Below are 14,824 nucleotides of genomic sequence, written 5' to 3'. Positions count from 1 at the left end.
CTGCAGACTTTCAGCTATAAGTCGTCAGAGAACTGAGAGTTTTAGCATGATCTGGTAAAAGATATCTGGCATCGCTAAATGTCAACGCCGCCTCCGCGTCATGTTTGTATACGATTGGAAAACGCGCACGGGCAGTGGAATTTGTATTATCTGTAAGAATCTTGATTTGTATTGTAATTGCATTTAAGATAAATACTTATTGTTGTTGTTTTCAACGTTTTACCCATCAGCCTAAATTGAGAGGGTTCTTATTTTTTAATTTTTCGGTAAGTTAATGTGATGTATGAAGCATGCTTTCTCTGGTTCCTCTTCATCTTCCCTGTGCTGTGTTGTCTGTAATCAGTTGAATTTCTTCTATCCACATGGTTATATGCATTTCAAATAATCATTTCGTTGAATGTACGGTAAACTAGCTGTGTTTCAGTTAAAAATCAACCAAAATTGAACGCAACATTACTCTTTAAATCTAAAACTTGTACAATGGATTTCAACCTTGCACGTCTTGTGATACCATAGGGCTGTTCACGGGCCCTGTGTGCGGTCAGACCGCACACAGCCTCCAAGCTCCGCCCACTGCGTCCCTACGTCTGCCTTCCGTCACCGCACACAGCGATCGCTGTGGCCGGTCGGGACTGGCCACGGCGGACCGTCCACCGCACTCAGCCGTGACGTCAGAGCCGCCTACCCATCCCCTACCCCCACGCCTGCTGGACGCACCGCACACACCGCACGCAGCAGTGTGCGGTGCCCGTGAACACCCCTCAGGGAACAGTCTCGATCTGTGAATTACTGATAGATGAAGTAAAACTCCATGTCATGGCTGTATATGCCCAATTTTTTAAGTATCTACTTGACAACGCTAGGCTATATTGAGCCAACTTGAATATAACTTGCACATGTTATAACTTGCGCGTGTTCCGGGGAACGTTCAGGGGAGGTAAATAGAGGACACTTATTTTGAGACTGCAGCACAAATTGTGTCACTTATTTCAAATCCTGGTAGGTTGTAAATTATGAGATTCTGTAAGCTATACATTTTTAAATTTGTATTGTTGATTTGTTTGGGAATTCAGGGACGCTCACTGTTGCATGTTCCACGACCTCCTCTCCTGAATAGCCTCCCTCTAGCCATCAAGTGGACTAGAGATGCTGACCATTGTTGATTGTGGATGGCGCGTCTTTGCGTAGAGTTCCTGTCCTGTCCTGACCACTCCTTCAATAAAAGCAGAACAAGGGAACCCAACCAGGTAAGATTACACATATAGCTGTTATTATTGGTTCTATTTTTAAAGCCACTGAAGCTGTTGCTCATGAGTCGTGGTAGTTTGGCTTTGCAAAGATCAATCAGGATCAGGTATGGACTATGGAGTATCTGATGTGGGACTGGTCTGCAAACACCATGGTTAATGTGGTCATACAACTGTGTCCAGTGTTGGCACATTAATTTTTCTTTTAAAGGGAATGTCTGTAGGTACCACTTTCCTCGAATTAATTTGGATTTGCTACAATTTTGATTTTTATGCTGAAAATGAACAGTGGAGAAAATAGTGAATTATTGGAATTTTTTAGATGTTTTCACGCAAATAAAAACTATTTTCCATCTATGTTAGAGGCAGTGTTTGCAGCAGAAGCTGATTGTGTGTTGACCAATCATATTAGGTACCTACCAGCTAGCCTACCTAGTTTTTAACTACTGCATGCTGATTGGCTGACAATTGGCATCTGCCACAAGTGGCTGCGTTGTTGGCATTCTTCCATAAGGGAAAAATTCCTGTGTAAAGGAATTGTTTCAGAATGAGAAATGGAATATCTTTGCCTAGGGTGATCATTGGGCCATAAAATCTCCTGATTTGTGCTAGTCTCAGCTCAACCTGCAAAACTGCTATTTCAGTTCAAAACCCCAACAGTGGTATATTTCCTTTAATGTTCCAAACAGTTTGAACTTTGAACACTGGCTACACAATGTTACTGAAGCTGAGGTCCACATGAAGAAGGGCAAATTTTATTCCTTTCCATGTTTTTCCATGTGCTGAATGCTAAAGCTCTGCTTATTAGTGCAGCAAACCACAATCTTATCTGACCTAACCTGACCTGGCCTTCTGCCAGACCAGAGGCAATGTCCAAAAGCTGTATTTTTGGCTTGGGTGTCAAAGGGAAATTTTTCCTCCAACAGGATGGATGAGAGTGGAAAATTGCTGATCAGGTAAGGCCCAAAGTATGGAAAAAAGATCAATACCATTGATTTTGATATAAGTTTGGTAAAATGTAGGATGTAAAATGACCACCCACACCTTTTCTTCTTGGTGAAACTGGAGCTGAAAATTGTTCTTTAAAATTCCATCCAAGGGTGCAGAATGATTTTTATTTTGAAGTTGTTTAGACCCATATCAACAAATCTTGGGATACTGGTCAGAGGGAGATGTTGGTTGTTAGGTAGGTGCAAGATTCTTACAGATAAGTGTAGGGTCATGTGGGGTTAGGTTAGGTTTGGAATTTGGATGGTTTAGGTTGGCCGTTAGATTGGTTGAGTTTATAATGCTATTTGCTGCACTAATAAGCATTTTTTGAACAACAATTGAAAGCTCCCAATAAAACTATAAAGCTGGTGTCCAAACAACTTTTTGCACATCAATCGAACAAAGTTTGTCCTTGGAAAATTATGTGGACCTTAGCTTCAGATTAACCAGTCACATACCTAAATTACCCAACTGTTACACACGTGAATGCATTGCCCTGTGGGTGTCCAGTGTCCACTAATGGGCTAAGTTGTCAGTGCATTTGGGGCCAAGACTTTGCTTCATGCTCGCTTGTAATCATTGAACAGATACACTATTAGGGACAGGTACCTGCTTGGCAGAGTTGAAGGGACATATTTTTTACATTCCAATCCATAGTTAGCACAGCCTAATGGTAACCAGCCCCTGCTGGGGCTTGGCTGGGGCTACTGAATTCCCATGCCCAGCTGGTGTGTGTGTGTGCGTTAGGGGGGGGGGGGGTAAACGCCCCTTCCTCTTAACTCGGCTCCAGGGCCATGCAGCGACACGCGGTAGGCGTCGTTTGAAAGGGCGTCAAAATAATGATGAAAACACAGGCCATTTTTAGGTCAGGTTAAAGGTCAGGTCACCAGAGGTCGTCAGGTCAAATTTTGGTCTGTTTCGACAATTTTCGACAAACCGGCGTATAGGTCGGAAATGAAAAGAGCTACAGCGCTGCAGAAAAGCGCGTTTGATAGCCCTGTTAACGCTCTTACTTAGTTATTTTCCCACATTTTGTTTTTCAACGTCTCAGGGTCAACGGTTACCTTGCAGAGGGTAAAAAGTGCCAAAAACGACCATTTTTTGCGGAAACATTTTTCTTCAATAACATTCGACTCAAAAGTCTCACGAGCTTGTGTTTACCGGTATTGTGTTTCTGTCGTCGAGACACGTCTAATTAACTATAATTTGACCTTCAAAGAGAAAGTTCAAGAATTTAACCTCAGGTCAAGGCCGTGACCTGACCGGAAAAGGTCTTGTTGCATATCAGTCGATCCGTATCGTCGAGCCGAACACATCTCAGGTGTTCTGATCGCTCTAGCATGCCTCTATCAAAAACGATTAGCGAAAAAACCATTGGATACCTTTTGTGACATAATATGACCTCAGGGGCATAACGAAGGGCCACTAGAGCAATCATTCATTTCAATACTTTACATTTACATGTTACCAGATGGTTGAGAGTATTTAGTATGTCGCTCGTCCAAAAAATTCCACTTTTCAATTTTCTTTCACGCAGAGGTTGCAAAATTGACTTAACCCTAGGTCACCGATATCAAAATTCCGAGATGCACATTTTATACATAATGTTGCCCTTATCGATTGCTGAAAGTTTCCAAGCGATCCGTTCTTCAGTGTAGCTATGGCAAGCACTAGGACTTATTCCAAGGTGAGGTCACTTGACGTGACCTGGTTACCTGAAACCTGGGCCTGAAATTTAAACGTGTGCAGTAAATATGTATAAGGTGTGCCAAAAAATGGCGTTCCGTGCCGCCGTTTTTGAGATATTCGCGAAAAACGGAAGGTATATTCGAACACCCCCCCCCCCCCGTCCCAGCAGCAGGGTGCGGGTTTAAGTTGCGCCGTCTTGATATGCGCCAGTCACTATCTTAGTTTGTTTGATATACTCTTTTGTCCTTACCACCATGATATTTTTCTTTGAGAGATGTTTTATGCTGTTTACACCATTCATTGACTATATTCATGGACACGAGTATGGATATTTATCAAACATTCTTGCCTTTTAGAGATTCAGTTGCCCAACAAGAAACTAGATCGACCTTTAACTTTGTTCTTATGTTTGTCTTGGGTCGTGTTTGATGCAAAGTCTGTCATAAGTTGACCACTGCAGCTCCGACTGGCGTAGTCTCGCCGTATCTGGAGTATTTCTGACTGGCAGGTTGTTAACCGACCCGAAGTTGCCCGGCTGACCGGCCAGCTGTGGTGTTCTCACAGTCTCCAGTGAGGGCCGAGCGGCGGGGCCGACCGCTCTGACCGTGCTCCCTCCCCTGTGTGCCGCCAGATCGGCTGGGCGTGCCCTCTGAGACAAACACTGACTCAATGAGAGCCAGAGGGCAGCATGTCAGGAGCGTCTACCAACCAGGCCAGATTGGACAGAAACAAGCCCAAATACCCTGCCTCGAAAGGAAATGAGCTGTACAAGGTGAGTGTGCTCTGTCAGTGGTCACTATCGTATTTTGTGTGTGTCTGGCTGTTAAAAGCTGAAATTTGAATGAAGAATAATACCTGATATTGGTCTGACTCACTCTTTCGGAATATTAGAGCTTTAACTTTTCATCTCGCTGTTTTAACCCGCGCGGGGCTGGGGGGGGTAAATTTTACCCCCCCCCCATCGCGAATTTTTGCAATGTCTCAAAAACGGCGGCGCGCAGCGCCGCCAAACTTTCAGTACCTTTTCCTACATCAATTTGACACGTTCCCTGAAAATTTGAGCGAAATCCGTCGGAATATTTTTGAGAAATTGACGTTTTAGTGACGTCATGTTCGCCATTTTCGCCTCAAAAACGGCAAAATTTCAAACGCCGCTAACATCTTCATTTTTAAAGGAATCAAGACGTAACAAAAAGGTTATACGTAATTTTACTTTGTCTATCAAATGGCTATCTCGGTTTTTTGAAAATTTTGGATTTTGGCCCAAATTTTTTCAAAAAACTGACTTTTGGGAAAATAATTATAAAATCCAAAATTTTGAGTGTATCGAAAAAAACGGAATATATGTCAGAAGTGGTCTATGTGCACCTACATACCAATTTTTAGAAAAATCGGTTAAAAAATGTGAGAGTTATACAAAATTTTATGACGTCACGACACACAAAAATTTTGAAAAATGTTTTTTTTTTTGGAAGTTCTAGACCTCGTACGGAAACAAAAATAGCACCATTCGATTCGCCGTGAAAAACTGCATCAGATAGACACCTTTTTGGGCCTTAACAGCCAACTTCAAAATTTGACCTCACTTGACCTGACCTTGACCTGACCTCGACCTGAAATTCATCCAGAGGTGGTCCATATCACCTATTGAGTGTGCCTATTGAATTCTATGAGTAAAATGACCCATAAAACATGTGTCGCACATGCCCTTTTCTATATTTTGTTTTTGGTGACCTGACCTGACCTGACCTGACCTTGACCTTGACCTCTGAATGATATTGTATGCAACGAATATTGTCTTGGTAGCCTAAGAACACGTTTTGGGCAATCAGTCTCAGTCCATGACTCCATTCTTCGGCAACTACGGTGCAAGGCCGATACTGGCCGACTTGCAATTTGTACCCTTGACCTGACCTTGACCTTGACCTCAAACTTTAAATTAAGTACATGTTTTTAGTTGTTCGTGATGAGATCTTTCGATTGGCGTTTGAATTTTCCAAATCGGACCATTAGTTCGGGAGATAACAGGGGGGTAAAATTTACCCCCCCCCCCAGCCTCGCGCGTTCGGCTGGAGACCCCAGCCCCGCGCGGGTTAACAGTAACTAGTGATTCTTTATATATTTAGATTAAGCTTTAAACTATTTATCTGAAAAATGGATGCATCATCGATATTTCAGGTTACTTTTGTTTTCTTAACGGCAAAAATGATGGCTGAATATAATTGTATCCACTGATTATGAAGCCATCTGACAGCTATCTAGCGACACAATGGACTCATCTTTCTATGGCCTGTTTCAGAACAAGCCTGTGGCGTTTCAGAACCGAGGGCCGTTCAACAGATATGGTCTGCAGAGCGTCGGAAAGCCCGTGTCCGCCCGGAGAATACCGCCGCCGGCGCAACTCCCCAGGTCAGTGACGGCGGCGGCGGCAGATCGGAGACAGAATTTGTATTATCTGAGATAATAGATGTCAGTTACTGTAATAATGTTGTGGATTTTATCAGCTGATTTGTTTCGTTCCTGGGTCGCTCAGATTTATCAAAACAGCGCTTATGTTGTCGGAGACTAATGACAAAATTGTGGCCTGTTTTCTGTCAATAATAGCAATAATGCGGCCGCAGTTTTAGTGCGATCTTTGTCTAGCAACTTCAGCTATTTAATTTGCATTGTCCACGTGTTTCAGTTTGAAGTCTGAGAACAGTGGGAACGACCCGAACGTTACTCTCGTCCCGCTCGGTGGTCAAGGATGGGGCTCCAAAGACTCGGCCGCTGCTGCCGGCGAGGGCAGTGCCAAGCCGGCGGCTCCGGCGGCGGCCCCGGCCCCAGCGGCAGCACCAGCCGCGCCGGCCGGACCGCGCACCTGGAGCGGCGTCACTGCCGGCTCGGCGGCGCCGGCGCCCTGGAGACCTGTGCGCCAGTCGGCCGGCTTTCAGCGCGAGTTCCCCTCTCTGGCCGGCGAGTCCGAGCCGCCGCCGGCGCCGCAGCCAGCTGCCCCAGCAGCCCAGCACACGGCTGCACCCGCCATCCAGCGCCCGGCGGCGTCCCAGCCGGCGCCGGCCGCGGAGTCGACCGGAGACGGCGGCGCGCCCAGTCTGCGCCCGACCACGGCCGGCAGCTGGGCGCGCGGCGGCCGCCGGACCGACGGCAGTACCGCGTCTGGCCCGGCGGCGGCGGCGCCCGCGGCCGCGCCGGCTGAGCGGCCCGCAGAGGCGGCGGTGACGGCGCCGGCCCCGGCTCCGACCGCTGCGGCTCGCCCGGCGCCGCCAGCCACGGCCGCCATCAGCGGGCCAACCTTCATGCCAGCGTTCAACGACCTGATGCCGGCGTACATGCGGCCGGCCGGCCAGCCGGCATCACGGCCGCCCGCGGCGGCGCTGCCCGCTCTCCAGCCGACGGCGCCGCCCAGCCGACCGCACCAGGAAGCGCCGCCGAAACAGCCGCCTCCGCTGCCGGCGGGCGGAACCGAGCCTGGGCGGCCCACCAACCATCGGCCCATTATCAAGGAGGAGGACCTGCGCAGCTTCGACGACCTGGCCAACAAATACGACAAGGGCTGGGCCGCCGGGGTTGACGACATCGACTACAAGTAGGTGGTCACTTCGGTCACAGTAAAAGAGCTAAATCTTTGCGACGGTTACACTGATATAACGTTTACAGTGATAAATATTACGTAATTTCTGGACTTCCGGGGCCTTATCTGGGAAAGTTAGGTACATCTTTTGCCTCTTATCAGCTTTCTTCTAGTGTTGCAGTTGTGAGATTATGGCGTAATAATTTCTCTTTATTTTGTAGCTATTTTTGGCTCGAACCTGCCAGTGTGTCGCCTCTAACCGTTCTTTTTCCCGCCCGCAGCAAGAAGCTGTCTTTCTCGGACGACGACAGTGAGCCGGAGCCGGAGCCGACGCCTGCCAGTCGGTCTTCCAGCCGTCCCAGCGGCCCGTCTGAGCGGCCCGCCGAGCCGAACCGCACCGCAGAGCGGCCGCCGGACCGTCCGTCGGAGCGCGCTCCGTTCGACCGGGCGCCGTTTGACCGGCCGGCCTTTGACCGCGGTCCGCCCCGGCCAGGACTGAACGACTGGCGTAGAGACGGTCCTCCGCGGCCCGGCCCGGCCGCCTACAACGGTCAGTGCCGCTGAGCTTGCTGTTGTGTCCAAGGCCTCGGTGTTCTCTCTCATTAAACTTTAACGAGAAGAAAGTCTGACGATGTGATTTCCTGAATTATCTACTTAAGCGAGCTCTCGACCTTCATTCGCATTAAATATACCATTCAAGATGCAATTCGATCTACATTCATTGTAAAACTTGTTCAACTTTTTAGGAAGGGCGCGCTTCGCTTAGCAGCATTTCCAGACTTGAACGCATAATTATTCATGACCTGAAATTGGTTATCTTTTAAGCTAGGATCACTATTTGTGTTGGAAGTCCTTATTTTGATAACCCTACATAAATGCTGATGCTGACTATATGCTGTTCTCCATCAGGCGGCCCGGGCAGCTACCCCGGCAGCAGCAGCGGGTGGCCGGTGGCCAGCCGGCCGGACCCGACCGAGGCGCGCCGCCGCGCCGCGGAGGAGGAGGCCGCCTGCCGCCGCCAGGCCGACGAGGTGGCCGCGGCCACGGAGCGCGCCCGCCGCCGTCGCCAGGACGAGGAGGCGCGCTTCGACCGCCGGCGTCAGGAGTCGGCGACGGCCCGCGGCCCGGGCGTCTACCAGCCGCGCTTCCAGCGACAGCAGTCGGGCGGTCCCGAGGAGGGGAGGACGGCGCCGGCGGCCGGCGGACGGGGCACGGTCAGGGACAACCGGTACAGTGACGATGTCAGGTTCAGCCAGCGATCAGATGGAAGGGACGGACGTGGAGGCACGCCACCGGACAGGAATCGGCTACAGAACAACTCGGTGAGTGAAAGTGAAAGGATGGTTTGGACTAAGATCGTGAGTCGTGACGGTCGTGGTTTTGCTGGATGGTATTTGAGAATGATCGCTCGAATGCCTTATTATTTTGCTGCAGAATATATAGATACTTTGGTTCCCAGCGGGGAAAAATTGACTAAGGATACCAGCGGGTAAAAACTGGGATTTATGCTTTAAGCCAGGTGCTTGTTGCGCTTTGAGCCCTCTTTCGTGTCTTTTCAAATAAATGTCTTACCTGTCTTTTATGCCCGTCAATTATGCAACATACCTCTGTGTTCGTTTCGGCAACTCGCCTATGATCGACCCATCATGTGTCTCTTTAGCCGATCTCGCTAACTGGCAGCGTTCTGTCCTTGCAGCGCGGCCCCCGCCACTCGCCGCCCGACGACCGCCGCCGGAAGGAGGAGCCGCAGGAGGAAGAGGAGGATGAGGAGCCGCGCAACTACGGCTCCTCCTGGGTCGACCAGCTCGAGGTGGAGGTGTCCCCGGCGCTGGCGGCCCTCCAGTGCAGCTCTGACCGCCCTGATACTAACGATAAGCACAACTCTACGGCGCCTGCGTCCTCGACGAAGGCTGTGGATACCGACAAAGCCCCAACTCCGGCTAACTCCACTAGTGGCAGCGTCAAGCCAGTGACCAGTACTGCTGCCAGCAGTGGTGGTGGCGGTCACTCCCGGGACGGCGACCCCAGGCGGGATGAGCAGGACGTGCGGCGGCAGTCGGGACACCAGCCGCCGTCTGTCAGGGAGCGACCCGACGAGCTGGAGCGGCAGAGACAGCCGGCGGCGCCGCGTCGGAGTGACAGCGATCGCAGCAGGACGTCGGGCAGCAGTGAGAGCTCGACCGAGCTGTCACAGGACGGATCGACCGGTAGACAGCGGCGGGTGGAGCCCGGCCGGCCGGCACCGCAGCAACCGCAGCAGCAGCAGCAGCAGCACTATCCCCAGCAGCAACAACAGCGGTACCAGCATCAGCCACAGAACTACCAGCAGCAGCAGCAGCCCTACCAGCAACAGCAACAGCAGCCGCATTACCAGCAACAACAGCAGCAGCAGCAGCAGCCCTACCAACAGCAGCAGCAACAGCCCTACCAGCAACAGCAGCCGCAGCAGCAGCTAATCGACCGCGACATGAGCCAGCCCCAGGCGCCGCCGTCGGCGCCACAGGAGACGCCGGCCACCAGACACCTGTCGGTGAGTGGAGACATTTTGGGGGAGTATCTACAGCTTTTAAGCTTTTTACCACTGCGGTGGTCTTGTGTGCCTGTCATTTAGTCATATGGAGAACGATCATCCGTTTCTTCTTCATTTATCATATATGGGATTAAAATCTTTGTGGGATGACACGGCGAAAAATCGACGTCATGTGCCCGTTTTAAAAACTAAAAAGTCGTGAAAAGTATAGACATAAAATGTTATTACAGCGTATAACTGACAGTAGGTATCCTCCGCCTGAAGTCCCGGCCGTTTTCCACAGGAGGAGCGTGGCTCCACCCCGGACCGGTCGTCTTACCAGCACGGTCCGGGCGCTCTCGGTACCGGCGGCTGGCAGGATGGCGAACTGGACTCCCCGGCTGTTCCCGCCGCGCTGGGCCTCGGCCGCGGCCGGCCTCTGCGCGGACAGGACGACCGGTCACGTGCCGCCTTCGAGGCGCCCTGGGAGGAGGTCATCCCACCAGCGGAGACCAATGGCGAGCCGGCGCGGCGCGGGCGGGGTGCCGGCCGCGCGCGTGACGGCAGAGGCCGGCGGCGTGGCGGACGGCCGGGTCCCGACGGCGAGGAGCCAGTCGGTGAGCGGTGGTCGGGCCGGCACGAGACGCTGCCGCCGCGCTTCCAGCGGCGCCGTGACGCGCCGCCGCCGGCACCGGAGGAGGAGCTGGGCTGGGAGGGCCGGCCGGAGCCTCCGTCCGCCGCGGAGGAGTATGACGAGGAGCGTCTGGCGTACAGCGCCGCCGCCATCCACCAGGCGATGATGGACGGGGAGCGGGCGGAGCCGGCAGAGGAGGAGGCGCACCAGGGCGGCCCGCTCGGCGGCGACCTGCGCATGGACGAGCCGGGGGAGACGGAGGCGCGCAGACAGCGCAGGGACGACCGGCCCGGCCGCCGCGCTGCCGAACCACCCGCCGCACCGCGCACCAAGCCGCACGAGCGCTCCCGTCAGAGCAAGCTGCCGCCGCGACTGGCACGACAGCGTGAGTCGGGCTGGTTGCAGCGCCAGGCCGCCGGTCCGCAGGAGATGGGGATGTTCGGGGCGCCCGCGCCGCCGCCCGGCGGTGGCTGGCAGCCACCGATCGCCCCGGCTCCGGGCTCGGCGCGGCCGCCGGTGTCGGTTAGCTGCGCGGACCCCGCCGCCCCGGGGCAAATGTTCAACGTGCGCTCCCTCGGCGGCGCCAACTTTGACGGCTTCGACGGCGCCAGCGTGCCGGCACGCACCATCATCTTCGAGAATACCAACTTCAAGAACAGCCGCACAGCGCCGAAGCCGGCGCGCAGCCCGCCGCAGCCGGCCGGCGGCGAGCCGCGGGATGTCACAGCCCCGCAGCCGCCGCCGGCCGGCAAACGGGCGCCGCTAGAGCTGCCGCTCATGCTGGACGGTGGCGACGAGGCACGCCAGATTCAACTCGACTTCACCTTCGACCAGGAGCTGGCGGCTCTGGCCTCCCGCGCGCCGGCGCCGCCGCCAGGAGTGGCCATGTCCCGCGGCACGGCCGATCTCAACATGAAGATAGCGTCTGTGAAGAAGGTCTGGGACACGCCGGCCGCTCCGCCGCCGCCGCGCGGCGTTCCCTCTGAGGAGCGCGCCAGCAGTGGTGAGTCAGCGGACCGGGTGGACCGAGATGACTCGGGGCTGGGCTGGGAGGAGCGGCCAGCCGCCAGTCTGACGTTCCCGGCCGCGGCCGCCTCGCCCGGCGGACCGGACGCGGACGCGGCTGTCTCGGCGCCCGGCCCGGTGAAGCCGCACACGAACCCGCACGCTCTCCGACCGGGGATAACCCGTAATGGCGGCGCTCCGATGTCTGTGTCCGGCTCCGTGGTGGCTCCGTCGCCCGCGGAGACGTTCGCAGTGGACGCGATGCCGAGCCGGCGGCCGCTGTCGCAGTACGAGCTGTACGCACCGCCACCGCTGGACCAACTCTCGCATTACGCCTACCCGGACCATTCAGCGGCCTTCGGCAAACTGACTGGGAAACCGGAGCCAGCGGCTTACCAGCCGGCGCCACTGCAGTTTGTCCAGTATGGCGCTCCACTGCTGGGACAGAGTGTCGGCTCCCACCTGCTGGGTCAGCATCTGCTGCACAGCCAGCAGCCGGCCGCTACTGGACTCTACAACGGACCGCAGGCTGCCTACTTCCAGGTCAGTAGTCGCGGCCAGCGGTGAGCCGCAGCGAGGAGGATTGTTGGGGCGGGAGGACACATAGGCCCTGCTGCTGATATTTTGTGAAGCGTGGGCTTTAGATTGACGTTTAATGTAGTAGCTACCTGGTCGTCCGAAGGGTGTATTATTTCTTTATTGTTTCTGACAGAATGCTTCAAACCACACCAGGCCTCAAGCTCACCCAGCTTAGTTTTTTTCCAAAGAGTAGCCACAATGCCACAAAATTGACCAGTGACAGAACTCAGAAGAGCACGTCAGTCTTTGGCAATGTGTTGCCGTGTATCAGCCTACAATTCGAACCTAATATGCCTGACGCCACGTTTCCCCGGCCGCCGACAGGGCATCCCGCCGCCGGAGCCGCACCTGCAGTCGTTCGGCGGCCTGCAGTCGTTCAGCGGACTGCAGCAGCTGCGGACGGCAGTCGCCGCCTCCGCGCCCTGGCGTACTGCGGACGCTGCGGCGGCCGTGGCGGCAGCCGCCGCGCCCGGCGCCGGCTCGCGCTCGCCCAGCAGCGCCGGCACGCCCTCGCCCTCTCCGGCGGCCGGCGTGCAGCCGTACCCGCCGCCGCCGGGCACCCGCGGCCCGGCCCGCCCGCCCGAGGCGCCGCTCTACCAGAGCCCGATTCGGCGACCGGTGCCGCTGCCGGTGGGCGGTGTGCCGCCGCCGGGCACCGCCGGCAGACCGAACCCGAGCTCGGCACAGCAGCAGAAGATGAGAGAGGCGGCGCTCCACCAAGCGCAGAACTTCTTCAGGGCCGGCCAGCAGGGTGAGTTCAGCCGTCTTCCGGTGTCAGGGCTGGGCGCAAGAAACCAGTAAAGTGTCATTTGCTTAGTATTTAGCTGCGATTAGCGAGAATGTCGGGGAGCTTTGATTTTTCAACTTAGCAATCTGCTCGTCGTATCAGGAGGACGGATTCTTAGTTTAGCGTGTAATTCTCAGTTCTTAGCTTTTTTATTCCACAGTTTATTATAAGTTAAGAGGCTGGCTTCAGTATAACAGGTTGTTACGATAGTTCCACGGCGGAGGTTGTCTGGTGGGAGGTCATATTTCAACGTTTTCCCTTCTCCACCAGGTGCTCCAGTCGGCCCGATGCCCGGCTCTCGGCCCCCGGACGGCGTCGGAGACGTGGGCGCCGCGTTCGCACAGGCCGACGACGGCAGCGGTGGCGACCGGGCAGCGCGGGCCGCCGGCCGGTACCGGCGCGAGCAGGCGCGGCCCGGCCCCGGCGGTCCGCCGCCCGAGCGCAGGGACCAGCAGCGATGACCGCCACCGGGACCCCCGGAGGACCACGGACCAGACGCAGCACCGAGAGGGACGCCAGTGGAGAGGACCAGCGCAGACCAACGGCGAGAGCACAGAGCCTTCGCTCGCCAGTCCGCCTATCGAGCAACCCAAACGCGGCAGTGTGCGGAGCCGCAGACACTGCGAATTTCAAGTGTCGCCAGAACGGCTAAGCAGTGGAGTTGAACGGACGACCAAGCTGATCGTGAAATTTGATTAAGACGTCGTCTTATGTGTGTCAGAGCGGCTGGCGGCCAGCCCAGATCTACCTGGGTGCGAAGTCGCAGCGGCGCTGAAAGTTGTCGGACGTCGTGTTCACTAGACGTCGCAAGCATGGGACGTCGTGAACTCTTTGGACGTCATGAGCATTAGACGTTGTGAACGGTGGACGTCCTGAGCGGTGGACGTTGTGAGCATTAGACGTCGTGAGCGGTGGACGTCGTGAACGTTGTAAAACGTCGTGGTGTAGTGACCGTATCTGGTAGGATACCGGGCGTCACATTGGTGTTGCTGCACATTCGTGCGGCGCAGCCGGGAGCGTGGCACGTGCCGACACGTGCAGTGGCAGCGGCCGGAGCCGTACGTGGCGGTGACACGTGGTGCGTGCACGTGACTGGTGACGCGGCAGCGGACGGACTGCAGTAGCGGCCGCCCGCCCTGGGACGCTCTCTCAGCACGGCAGTAGCTCTTCGTGACCTTGTGCATTAGCCCGGTGAGGCGGCGCGGGCCGGACGCCGCGGCGCCGGCCGCCCGCCCCCGCTGAGCTGTCGGTGTGTCCAGATGGCGGTAATACATTCTGTTGACCACGTCTCGTTCTGCTGCAGGGACCTGGCCGACGACAGCGCGTGCCCATGTCATCATGCGCGCATTACGAACATTCGATGTTTTGTCTGCGCATGCTCCACGCGTGACATGTATGTTGCTGCATGACTAGGGAGCATTACATGCATCATGCACGGACGTCATACCTCGTATTTAACCTCTTCACAAGGGGCGCGCGCATACTTGGATGGGAGACTTAATTACAATAATACAAGCCGTGCTGCCTCGCCCTCTTTTTCACTCGTTTGGAAAAGGACACGCAAGTGTCAGAACCAACATCACATCCCGCTACATAATCAGCACGAGCCACGAACTGATGCATGCGAACATCTGAGGCGTAAAAAAGATCCCTTCTTTCGAATATCAGCAGCAGCACGTAAACATAAAGCAATGTAAAGGAACTACAAAGTTCGAACAGATGACATCAATTAGCTTAGTTACTTGCATAAATCTGTTATCAAGACGTGTAAAAGTGGACTGTACCACGGCGTGACCAAGGCGTGATAAACAAT

At 54.7% G+C, this 14,824-nt stretch overlaps 1 protein-coding gene across 2 annotated transcripts; it reads left to right on the top strand.

The window, feature by feature from the left end:
- The first annotated feature begins 124 nt into the window (after positions 1 to 124).
- On the top strand, positions 125 to 14,539 carry LOC122392231 (protein PRRC2A-like). 2 transcript variants are annotated; one of them, XM_043386867.1, is made up of 10 exons: positions 125 to 266; positions 4,558 to 4,698; positions 6,247 to 6,335; positions 6,610 to 7,512; positions 7,779 to 8,047; positions 8,407 to 8,819; positions 9,194 to 10,027; positions 10,311 to 12,188; positions 12,549 to 12,975; positions 13,282 to 14,539. In XM_043386867.1, exons 2-10 carry the CDS (start codon positions 4,615 to 4,617, stop codon positions 13,470 to 13,472), a joined length of 5,088 nt encoding a protein of 1,695 aa, XP_043242802.1. In that variant the 5' UTR covers positions 125 to 266; positions 4,558 to 4,614; the 3' UTR covers positions 13,473 to 14,539. The 2 variants fall into 2 exon arrangements, with proteins under 2 accessions (XP_043242802.1, XP_043242800.1); XM_043386865.1 differs by having other exon boundaries at positions 6,226 to 6,335.
- The last annotated feature ends 285 nt before the right edge of the window (positions 14,540 to 14,824 follow it).

Source organism: Amphibalanus amphitrite, unplaced genomic scaffold (genome assembly GCF_019059575.1).
Source record: "Amphibalanus amphitrite isolate SeventyFive unplaced genomic scaffold, NRLGWU_Aamphi_draft 000475F_arrow, whole genome shotgun sequence".
NCBI classification, from domain to species: domain Eukaryota; kingdom Metazoa; phylum Arthropoda; class Thecostraca; order Balanomorpha; family Balanidae; genus Amphibalanus; species Amphibalanus amphitrite.
The sequence above is the reverse complement of the archived record's forward strand: the minus strand, read 5'-3'. Positions and strand labels throughout refer to the sequence as shown.

Excerpts from the sequence above, each read along its gene's own strand:
- LOC122392231 (XM_043386865.1), top strand. The coding sequence starts at position 4,615 with ATGTCAGGAGCGTCTACCAACCAGGCCAGATTGGACAGAAACAAGCCC. Across the intron at positions 4,699-6,225 it reads AAGGAAATGAGCTGTACAAG|AACAAGCCTGTGGCGTTTCA; the intron begins GTGAGTGTGCTC and ends GGCCTGTTTCAG. Across the intron at positions 8,048-8,406 it reads CGGCCCGGCCGCCTACAACG|GCGGCCCGGGCAGCTACCCC; the intron begins GTCAGTGCCGCT and ends GTTCTCCATCAG.